Source organism: Pteronotus mesoamericanus, unplaced genomic scaffold, assembly GCF_021234165.1.
Source record: "Pteronotus mesoamericanus isolate MK-2021 breed Mesoamerican mustached bat unplaced genomic scaffold, CSHL_Meso_final contig_69, whole genome shotgun sequence".
NCBI classification, from domain to species: domain Eukaryota; kingdom Metazoa; phylum Chordata; class Mammalia; order Chiroptera; family Mormoopidae; genus Pteronotus; species Pteronotus mesoamericanus.
Window position 1 is genome coordinate 2,432,399 of NW_026555237.1, and position 12,708 is coordinate 2,445,106.

General features: G+C 38.2%; 1 protein-coding gene across 17 annotated transcripts in view; it reads right to left on the reverse strand.

Moving 5' to 3' along the window:
- Positions 1-12,708, reverse strand: part of PARD3 (par-3 family cell polarity regulator) — a 686,226-nt gene that overhangs the window by 224,811 nt on the left and 448,707 nt on the right. For all 17 annotated transcript variants that reach the window (XM_054582303.1, XM_054582310.1, XM_054582307.1 and 14 more), the window contains one exon: positions 739-970. In XM_054582303.1, the coding sequence (XP_054438278.1) occupies positions 739-970 (232 nt within the window). The remainder of the gene's footprint in view (positions 1-738; positions 971-12,708) is intronic.

The window sequence follows — 12,708 nt, forward strand, 5'->3', positions numbered from 1 at the left end:
TAAACCATCACCACGATGTGTTTTGGGGTGTAATTTATGGGACAATCAAGTAATCTTTCTATTACACATTAAATACCTGAATATCATAAATCACCATGGATGAACATTTATGGAAGAGTTGCACTGAAACTTCTTAACAACTTGTCACTTTTATTGTGTTGCAATGATTTGTAAAGAATAATATGCTAAGTAATCCTGAAATATAATTTAGGGACACAAAAACTGCTGTCAGAAAACAGCCAGAGACCACATTTAATGAAATCTTTACAGACGTAAAGTAACAAATTAATCAACATAGCTTAATTGAAGCTCTATTTGTAGCATTTTTTATTAGAATTGTTATTTAATGAATCTTTAAATGCTACTGCTAACTTGAACTACGATAAATTTAAATAATGAGCCATTGTTCACACTCACAAAAGAACACACACTGCTCTAACAGCCCTTTGTCTCTGTGGGGCTGTTACTCGTATGCAGAGCTAAGATGCAGACTTGCCCTCCTGCCTCTTAACAGTCATTTCCATGGCTGGCAAGATATCTTTAAGGCTGCTAAAAAGGTCTAAAAAAATTAAAGTGAAATCCTTAAGAATGTAAAAACGAAGTAGCCAAGGCTGGAAATTAGGAAAGAATTTTGGTTGACCTCAAAGACAATGTTTTCAACTCTGTGCTTTTAGTATTTTTTTATTAACCTCATATGTATGTTGAGGAATGATCTGGTTTCGGTTGGTAAAGACTTACCTGAACATATCTCCCAGGCCCTTCAGCATTCCCTTCTTGGCTTTCATTTTGTCCTTTTCCTTATCTCTATCTTTCTTCTTGTCTTTTCCAGTTTTATCCTTTCTTCTATTAGTCTTATCTCCTTTCTCTTGGTTCCCATTCATTTGTCTGTCCAGAGAATGTGAAGGCTGGTCACTGGCTGTAGACACAGACTCTCTACCTGATCTTGAGCTTTCTTCTGTGTCTTCTTCCACTTGGGAGGGGAAAAAAAAATGCAGATAAAGAAAACAGTGAAACAAAGGAACAAAAATAAGGACTCTTATAATATATGTGAGGATTTTATTTCCCCCCATTTTCTACCATTAGGTCCTGCCATTACATGGGGTGCAATGCCGTCTACTTTTGGGTGGAATTAAAATGGATTATGTGATGCGGATGACCACTATGCACATGTGTATTCATATGTGTAGATGACGTGCCAACAGACAGAGAAGCAGCTTCCCAGCCTGGTGCCAATCTCCCCAGGGTAACAGCCTCCTTGACACAGAGCATGTGTTGCTGTGGGAACTAGCTGGCCCTCCTCACGGCACGGACTCGTGAGGGTCCTGTTCACTGTATTTGCAAATTGAAAAGAAAACAAGCCACCGCTCCCCAAGTGCTTCCTCTCCTCCTGGGTAAGGGTGAAGTGGATCCAGTCTGGCCCCTCATTAATGTGTTAAATTATGCCATTCTCTAGTTAGCGCACCAACATCAGCACCATCCCTTTCCTCAGGCTCCCAAATGTATCCACTTGTGATTTCTGCACACAGACAGCTGCACCTTCACAGCCTCTGTAACTTTTCCTTACATTGCCATTAAATAAGGCCAACATTGTAAGCAAATGGAACTCCATGTTCTAATCCTAAGTCATTTTGCATGGCAGTCTACACAATGGCAGGAACACTGAGGCAGATGGAGCCATGAAAATGTGTGATTCAATAACCTTATATATCTCTGACCTTTGTAGATAAAAGCTCTACTTAGTAATTACAAGATTCCATCCTTTGAACCAACATTTCATAAGCATATGGTCCAATGCCCCCAACTGCTTGCATCTGAAAGAATGACAAGTAACTAGGGTGGGTTCCGACCTACCAAAAAAAACTTTCAGAATTTCTATATTAAGCGGGAAGCAATAGATGTACATATTAACAGCCATTCCCGTAAAATCTTTTCTGAGATTGACTGCCTAAAGTTTGGGGCTTTGAGGTATACCCTTGAATTCTGAGGTCATCAGTTTTCTTCATCACCAAATAAAGTATGAATCTATCATTTTAAGCTTCTAACCAAATAGAACCGTTAGGCCTCTTCCCAATCTTTTACAAAGAATAGACCTCTAAATCAAGTTAATACATCTTCAGGTGAAAAATTAAGTGTTGCTTCTCTACAAACAAAGGGCACCTAAGTTAGCAAAACATAATATCATGAGTATAATAGGACATATTAAAGCAAACTCAACATCTTAGTGTTCTGCTACTAAATTCTCACACATCTGAGACTATGAAATGATGACATGGCTACAGCCAAGTAATACAGGTTTTTTAAATTGCCAGCTATTTTCCATAATACAAAAGAAAAAAAGCTGTAGAATTCTCTTTGTTGACACATTTGGCTGAAAACATGAGCCAACATTTCCCATTCTAGTGGGTTTTACCCTAGGTCCAGCAAACAATAAAAACATCACCAAATCTAAAGCCAGGTGATACTCTGAAAGTCATTTAGACCAACTCCTCCCACTAAATGCTGAGGAAACAGGAAGATCTGGGGCCAGCACACCTGCCAGTTGGGGGATCTTTCTATATCACATCCTTGTACAGCTGTACTTTAGCAAGACCTTCATGCATTTCTGGTGAACTCCGTTCATGACTGCTAGATTCCACGCTTCACACAGCATGTATTTCAGCAATCGGTCACCAACTCATCACACAGTCCACCCAGAAGATAATTACAGCAGTGAGAAATACATTTCAAAATCCTGTTGTCAATCCTGTGTGGTCACTGAAGGTGGTGACTTGTGGCTCACATTGATGAAATGACTCAAGAAGCTAGGTCAAATGTGCAGTGGCTCCAAGACAAGTGAGCACCTACAGAAATGACTTCAGAAATGTTGACCTCCCTCTGTACCAAGTTACCTAACTGTGGGCCACTCTTCTCTTCCAATATGTAAACAGGATTTGTGCAGGTTAGAGGAAGCCAGTTAGATGACCTTTGCTAGTGAAAATCTGTAGTCCTGCAAATAAATGCTGAGTTAAGGCTGTAATTTTTGTGGCCTATGCAAACCAGGGAAAGAATATCCTAGCATACTATCTAAAGGGCTTGCTAATTATGTGAAGCCTTTTCAAATGACAGCCCCTCCCCGCAACAAGAATGTAAATGTCGCTTTGGTAAGGATGCAGCATCTTGTCAATACCCTCAACATGGCTGTGCTCTTATTGTCAAGCACTGCCTCCACCCTTTGGGAAACAAGTGTGGCCTCAACTTGGAGATAATTGACCAAATCACTGTAAAACAATTCTCAAAAGTTCTCAGGAGCTACAAACCTAGGTCTTTTGGTACACTCTAATTAAATAGATGGATGCTGGTAGATTTTCTAAAATTTCCAAAACTTCCATAGCTCTTTCTACAAACTTTTGTTATTACCCTTGTCCCATGTCTGTCTCCCATTCTCTAAGCCTCTAAAATGAGGAATGCCAGGAAAGCCATAGCTGCTCATAAATGGCTGTTTAAATGAAAGATTACTGGTAAACCTGACTCATGACTTTATCCCACCCAAACAAGCAGCTCCCCGATCCTGGGTATCACTATTCCTCTAGCTTCAGAACAATGCCGACCAACTCCCTCTAACCAAGCTGGAAAAACAAGGAAGACCCCAACTGCAGTAATACCAGGAAGGCCCATTACCCAGATGACCCTTGAACAACACGGGGTCTAGAGGTGCCTCCTCCAGTCAAAAATCCACATGTAACTTTCAACTCCCCAAAAACTTAACCACCAATTGCTTGTTGTTGATTGAGCCTTGCTGATAACATAAGCAGCCAATTAACACACATTTTGAATGTTATGTGTATTATATATACTGTGTTCTTACAATAAAGTGAGAGGAAAGAAAATGTCATTAAGAAAATCACAAGAGAAAATACACTTATAGTACTGTACTTATTATAAAATGTCCATATGTAAGTGGACCTACGCAGTTGAAACCCATGTTGTTCAATGGTCAACTGTACTTGGCTCGGCTCGCATCAGTTTCTGGTGTATTTTTATGCTATTATTGTTAGTGCTGTATGCGTTGTCTAATGGATTACCCAACCCTCCTCACATGTCTGAAACTATGAACAAAAAGACGAGCCCCATACGTGTAAACCACTTTGTCATCCCCAGAGGCCATCCCCATAACTCATGAATGGCAGTGTTGGCAATTCTGCGAGTCCTCTGCCTGATAGTTGGCAGAAGTACCAGGGGCATATGTCTGCTCTTGGCTCAGTAACAGAATAAAGGCAAAGCCATCACAACTAACTATACACTGAAATCACATTTGTTGCCAATTCTTTTCCTATTCACAATAATTTTCTGGTGTATGTAGTACCACTTATTTTCAAAATTGGGTGTAACAGAGAAAATTAGTATTAAATCATTTATTAACTTTGGGTTTTGTAAACTCATTTTATAAAATAAGAAATCCTAGCTCAGATTCCTGCCTCAAGCAAGTAGACTATTTAAAGATGGTATTTGTATACTTGGGGATTCTTTATGCTTATTTCAAACATCCTAATTTCGATAATACATTATCGCCGAAATTCTCCTGGGGGTGCAGTGATTTCACTAATCCCTCTGATGCCAACTGATTAAAAATACTAGCGATATGTAGCTTCATATGTACAAACATAAGATGTTCTTTTAAAGCACCACATTATATGTATTTCAAACTCTAAAATTATTTGATAGGGAAAAATAAGAATACCTCACTTTACCCCGTCCCTGTGCAAGGTTACTGTGGTTTTAAAAACTTAAATAAATTGGTTACAAAGCCTTAATTTTAACATATACTATATACTGAATGTCACAGATATACTAGTCAGGTTATTTTTAAAACCAATCTGTGTACATTTAATAGTAGCTTTATAATAAGGTACAACTCAAATAAAATAAAATAATAAGCTAATAAAAATTTTAAAAACATACATAATTTTTCAAGTAAGAAAATTACTGGGAATATATTAGCACCAAATGGCTGAATCTATTGTGTTCATACAGTAAATTACAGTGTAAGAACTAATCGTAAACCTACATTTAGATAATTTACTATTTTAAATGACATATAAATTTTACTTTTTTTCTCTTTAATTTTGCTCATCTTTACAGATTATTCATTTTCCTTTTGCAGATAGCCTACACAAAGAAAGATAATTATCTCCTTCCAAATAGAAATTTCTATTTTCACCAAACATTTATGCCTATTTTAACCAACTATGCACTGAACTATCAGCTATTTTCTCCTGCGATTGAGTATACAGATACTTTCAAGTTTCTCTTTTTAAAGAAGGTATAATTGAAACTGCTTATTTCTCTTTAATTTGGCACATTCTACAATTAAGACATACCTAATTACTATGTTTTCAACAAATGCAAATAAAGCTCAATTAAAATTCTAGTCCAAGTTACAAATTACACTACTCAATTCTGCAAGTTATCTTTTTAGGACTGAGTCACCAGTAAGTCTGGAAAAAAACTGCGCACCTATATGTTAATGATTGTGGAGAAAATGACTTTAGGTTTCAATTGAAACTCAAAGTTCTGTACCTTATGCTGTAAATAAATATTTCTATCTAATCATCACAAAAGTTTTATTGTCAAAAGTTGACTCTAAATCATATGTTCACTGGTCTCTTCTCCCCCACTGAGAAGCAATGTTACTGCTGATCTCTGCTGGGTGCTTATCCAAAATCCATTTCTCCCTTTCTTCTTCCTGATGAAACTCTGATTGTGCTCAGAATGCAATCTAGCTCCAAAGGGTAAATTTATTACTAAATTTACATGAGCCTATGGATGCCTACCTACCCTGTTGATTTATTAGCCCAATGTTTTTAGTCCCAGAATGACCCCATTAACCTGAATGGACATATTCCATGCTTAGGAAAATGACTCACTTCCTTCTGTCGGTTATGAACAAGAAAGTATGGTAAAACACCTCTGGGCCCTGCAATTATCTCTGGGTTGTGGACAGTACAGCCAAAGGGACAGAAAAACGTTGGGTCTTTGATGACAACGCTAAGGTTGTGGAATCAATAATCCCTGAAAGTGCCAAACTAACTCTAGAATTCAGTTATGTAAGACTGTAGTTGTCAACAATTCGAGGTGATCTGAGTTGTCTTTTCTATTAATACAGCTAAAAGCATCCTAATGAGTACATTGTATAAGTCAAACTTTAGAGCAACTGTGAAATATCTAAACTGCTATTTATCACAAGTGTAAGAGATTTAACAGCGAATGCCACTATAGGCAGCTCTGACAATTTTAGTATAATTAAAGGATTTGTTCAGACTTGTTACTAGAGTTAAATGAATTGTTAAATGTGTATAAACAGAGGAATACCAAAGAAAAATGGTATTACTGGTATCCCTTATTCGCCAGTAAACAAAGATTCGTCTCTGTGGCACAGTCCAAAGAAGCATCATTAAATATTTGATGAGTGAATAACAGAGTGACTGAACAAAGAGCTAACCATGTGAAAAACTACGCTTTACTGCTTCCTATTTATATAGAATTACCTCTGGTATTAGAAATACCTAATGAGAGAAACAAATGTTCTTCAGTAATTTATAATTTATTTGGAAGACAAAGAATTAAACACAGTAATTGTACACAGGATGACTCAGTTTTCAGAATCCATCTCTATCAAACAAAACTTAAAATAAGTTAAAACAAGGTATTAGCAATGGAAAATTTCAGAAAACTCAGTAATTACAGTGACTGCTACCAATTTCTACTGATTAATGTTAAGTAAAACACAATGTAATAGAAACAAGTGAGGACTGGACTTCCAGGCAATGCCAAAGTCCTGTGTAGAATTTGAGAACTGTGGGGACATAAATATTATTTTTGTTTCTTATTTTAGTTGAATATTTGACTTTGAAAAAGGAAGACAAATTTGGGAAATGAACAGCTAGCGATACAGATGGTGTCAAATAACAGGATCTGCTTTTCTGGACTCTGACTTTTAACATTACAGTGATGAGCTCTTGGCAATGGAAAAACTTAGCTTTTCCAGAACACTTTAAAAAAAGACACTCCCCCCTCCAAAACAGGCATGAAATATGAAGAATTAAGAAGCTCTTAGCCTAAAATGTGCAGTGGGAATAATAACTGAAGAACCAAGAGCATGAACACAAAAGGAGAAAAAGATGTGAAAGACTCAGGTGACATTTATTGGTGGCATTATGGAAGAGGGTTCAGCAGTTCGAGGAAAATACAGAAAGATCATTCCTAAGACAGTCTATTCTAAAAGCATGTTTATTTCATTAAAAAAAAATAAAATAAAACCTCTCAGTTTATGTTGGGGTGGGAGTATGTGGGAAGACAAAAACACTAAGGTCACTTTCCCAAGTATTTTAACATTTATAACCAAAAACTATTCTTCACTTCTACTCTACATTAGAACTTCTCTATAATGCTGCCTCCAAACAAAGCAGGTAAAATGCTTGTGAAGATATTAGTAGAATGTCACCTCCATTATCCCATCTTTTCTGCAGAATGCACGCAATGAGGTCACAGCCTCAATTTCCTGAACCCTTGCATATTTGCTTTCAGTGTCCAAGTGATTTTTATATTCAATGATGGTCCACCATGGATACTGTTTCCAGTTCATAGGGACAACACATGCTGAAGCTGAAGGCTTTCCTTTCAGCAAGTACAATGGACTGGTTACATAAAATTGTAGCATTCATAATAACTCCACTGTTGAAACCGCCACTAAAATTTGATTTTAATCAAGGAGTGAGCTTGGTGTCAAGTGTATGTTTTAACAATATGCAAATAACAGGCCACTGCTATGACTTTTTAGTGGAAAACAAAAACAAACATAACAACAAATACTTGCAAATGTGCTTGGAAAAAAGTGAATGGTTAGCAATGCCCTAGCTTGATATTTACAGAGAACTGAAAATTACTATTTCCCCAAGGCAAGAGCTCTTCAGTCCCATACCACACAGTTCATATTGGGGCACCCACAAAAATTTCTCGATGTTAAAAATATGCCTTATACTAATAAGTCTCAGAAACATTCTATATAATCAATTTGGGCTTTAGAAAGTCAAGGTAAAAAAGTTTCCTGAAGAAAGAAGACAGTGTAACGCCCACCTGACCGGGCAGTAAGGAGACAGCCCTGACCAAGCGTGCGCAGTCTGGGCTCGCACGGGGACGGGGGCTCAGCAGCTGAGAATGCGACGGTGATTATAAAGCTGCCTCAGCCAATCTACAGACAGTACAACCCGTTAAGAGATCCTAGCAATAACCTCAGATATTAAATAATGAGAATTTGAGCTAGACTGGATAGGAGGAGTGAAATTAGGAGATATCATGGGGAAAAATTAAGAAAGCTTGGTAATGGAGTGATTACACAGTTAGATGATGATTTCATGTTTCTGAGCCTGGAAGTGCTAATGAGAAAAATCACATCATCATCATCCAGTTTTGTGTGATTTGCTAAGCGTGTAAACGCTGTTTCTTCCTTTCCTCTGGCACTGCCAAGCATCACTCCCCTGGGTCACTGCATTCCTATCATATAACTGATCTTGCCACCACTCATCCTGGATAACCTGTCCTTGGTCCTTGATCTCAGGGCCTCAACAATCATATCCTTCTACTTGAAATTCTTCAAATGCTCTTTAAGGTCCTTAGTGTAAAACATAAATAATTTAAACTACTGCTGTCAGTAACCTATTCTCCGCCTACATCTTAAATCCCATCCTTCACTCTACCTTCACCTGCACTATATACACATCAACCTAACAGAACTACAGTAGTCCAGGGGTGATCCCATTCCATACGTTCCCTCTGCTCCCCGTGGTCCCCGTGCTCCCTATTGAAGATCACTCATCTCAGCCAGTTCTACTCTCGGGGAAGCCTTTCCTTCTTACCTGCCTCTCCACTCTAAGTCCAGAGGCTGAGTAGGTACAGAGCCCTCTGGTGCCATGGTAACCTGTGCACTACAATGGCCCTTAACTTCACTGCTTCTCAGTGTCGGTTTATCCACTGGGTTGAACCAATCCAGCCTAAATACCAGGTTATAGGTGCCACACTCATTTAAACACACTTAAATAGTTTACAGTCATTTTAATGTAATGGACTTTCCCATTTGGAAGTTTAATATTCTAGAAAAATCACAAGACAGAATCAGGAGGTATGCATTCTATAATTCAGTTCCTAAGTAAGACTTTGGTAAACTATTTAAATACTTTTTTCTTATCAAGAAAATGGTTAAAATGAGAAACCTTTAATTCAAACACTTTTCATGTGACTTTTCTTTGTTCTTTTTGGCTTCAGCAAAAGGAATGTATCTACATACTGCAATTAGAAACTTCCTAAAATTAATCAAAGCTCCTTTTCTTAAAATGCAGATGATACTGAAGCACACAAATTGGCATAAGAAGATAAAATAGGTTACTCTAACCAAATAGAAAATCTTCTACAAAATTCTTTTACTTTGATACCAGTGTCCTAAGCTCTTTCACATATTTGCTATAATCAAAGGGTTCTGCTTAAGATAAAATTAGACTTAGCTTGCATTATTTTTGTTCAAAAGGTAGTAATGAAAGGTGGCTCTAAGTGTGCAGAACACCGAGGATAAAATCTGAGATAAAAATGCAATAGGTATTTTGTAGCTAATAAAACAAACAATAGTTCCCCTGGAATAAATTTGTTAGTAGATCAGCTATCATATTAGCTGATCTACTAACATATAGTTTCTTGAAATCTCATATTGCTAACCTAAGTTATGCATATTGTAGAGCAATTTTTTTAATCACCTAATAAGAGTACTCAAAAGCATTTTGTCTTTATATTGTCAAGTTCTACAGGTTTTCACATTTAAATTTCTAAACTACATATATCTTAAAATTAATAGGTACAATTAATAGGACAGCATTTGGTTTTGCTGTGTTTCCCCTCCCTGACCCCAACAAAAAGCTGTTACTAAATTGATAGTAAGGTTTACAATCTGGCAACTTTTAATTGAGAAAAAAAATGGAACTATATTTTTCAAAAAGAAAACAAAGAAATGTTACTGCATGCGTTTTCTCAGTGGCAACAGAAACTGATTGATTATGGGGGATGAAGAAGCCACTTGCTGAGAGCCAGGCAGGGTATGTAATTTACATACAAGAGGGAGCAGATTGTAGATGCCCTGACCTGTCAAACACAGGTAGGACCTTGGAGATAATGGGTCCCAGAGTACAAAGCTCCATCTTGATCCAGACAGACACACAACATGGAGAGGCCAGATGGATTAAATGAGAGACAAAAACACCGGCTTCTGCTGTCTCCACGGGAAGAACATAAGTGTTACCAAAGATGACAGATATCAGATACCACATGGACGCGGCCCAGTCTCTGCCCCCAGTGTGTGCCAATGTCACGATTTCAACACTGCTGAGAAGAGGCAGCCCATTTAGAGCCAGGAAATAGAGCCACTGGGGAGGTGCTCAACCCCAAGTGACAAGGGCGATCAAGGTGCTGGTGCCTAAGATGAAATGGGCTCAGCGAGGGGAGAAAACAGGTAAGTCTGTCCACACCCCTGGCCTGGGCTCCCTCCTTACACAGCTTTTCAACCACAGCCCCCTCTCCACCCCAGTGTTTTTAAGGAGCACTAACTGCATCCTTAGAGAATGTCCTAGATGATGAAAAAAACTATCAACGAGACAGTTGGTCCCCTTTTCAAAGCCACGTTCAGTAGTGACTTGGCATTTTCATTTCAGCAGGCAGCTGCAGCTGAAGCAAACCACAGACGAGAAGGCTCCCCTCCCCCCAGCCCCACAGAACACAGACAATGGCAGGATGCCGGACACACAGGGAGGGCTGGTGCTGGAAGGCGAGGAGGCAGGAGCACGTCCAGCGATGAGAATGCAGACTCAGGGAGGGTGCAGCGACAGCAAGTGTGCCCTGAGGATCCATGAGCCAGACTCTGAGAAGGATGGTGCTGAGGTCACTAGAGGAAGGGCTGGCTGGGCGGACTTCTTTCTCATGACTGGAGCCAGAAAACACCTTTTTGTTTCTAGTTACATGCAAAGGTGACATTCTAATGACCACCAGAAGTAACACAAGCCTTGACAGATTATATAGATATACTTTATACATATAGGGAGAGAGAATACATACATGACAGATAATATATAATTTATATATATTTTGTTAGAAAAACAAAATATATATAAGTAGTATATATATTTTTATATATAAATAGTATATTTATATTAAATAGAGCGAACTCTATATAATAAAAATATATATACTATTATATATTTATATGTATAAATACTATTATACTTATATAAAGTATATCTATATAGTAATAATACTATATATATTTATATATAAATATATATACTACTTATATATAAATATATGTAGTATATATATTTTTATTATATAGTTTGCTGAGGGACTGACATCTGGCACATGCAGGTGCAGTGTGGGATACGAAAAGGACAGCGGGGTCACAACTGTCCCACTTACTGCACACTGACTGAAAGTGTCTCTCCCTCTCTCGCAGGCACACAATGGAGCTAGTTACAGAGGAGCTCACTAACGGATAGAACAAATAGTCATTGAATCCTATGATTCATCAAGTCCTGTGTTTGGTTCTGCAGGAATAAAGCAGATATGATGTGTTTTCCTTCACAGACCTTACAGAGGTGAGAGAGGACAGCAGGCAGGATTTAGAGGGGGAACTGAATGGGACACCGAGAACCACAGAATACGAAAACTAGAAGGGACCTCAGAAACCACCAAAACCAGAACTTTTCAAACTTTTTATGAATAATAACAAACTATCTTTTATTAAAATTAAAATTTACAAAGAACCACTATGTACCTATAGTGATTTCAAAAACCCACAACGGCCAAGGCAGAGAAGAGGTGACCGTGGGGGAGGGGGAGGCCAGCAGCCTTTGCAGGGTCCGCCTGCTCAGCCTCCCACTTCCTTCTGATCCTCTCAGCCACTGAACGCCCCTCCTGGCCAGACGTCACCACACACAATGTGAAAATCACTGGCCTAGTTGTCCAAATCTTGTCTTGTACAAATGAGGAAACTAAAGCTCAAGGATTTTAAGTGGTTTGACCAAAATCCCAAACTGGTTAGAAAAATGTAGACTAGGATGCAAGTCGTCTAAATTCCAAGTCAGTGTTTGCTCCACTCTATTAATTAAATTTCAACAATTCAAATTGCAAATATTTGAAATGCGTAACAGCTGCCTTTCGTTTGCCACCCAAAGTTCAGCAGACTGGTCTGAAAAATAAATAAAATGAGGACTTTGGAAAACACAGTACTTTGTAGTTGTAAGTGCTCAGGACATGAGGGTCACTGCCAGCTCCAGGCCAGAACTTCACTTCCAGCTTACAAACTGTGCTTAGTCCATCTACTTGTTTATTTGTTTGTTTGTTTTGTCTTGATGATAGTTGGGTGAGTAAGTGTTAACATAATATTCTTAAATCTGTTATTCCTAATTTAAAAAGGAAACTAAGGTCACAGAGGGACTAAGTTAGATGTCCACATTAGTGGGAAGCTCTGGAGGCCACCCTATAGAATTAAGAACACACCCCAAGTTGATAGGGATTCCATCCCCTGTTGCATTTAAATGAGTAACATTATGTGGTGGGGGGGAATGCATTTTATAAGTGGATTTAAATAACATTCAACGAGAACAGGTTCAAAAGCATCATAAATTGCAGATGCTTAAA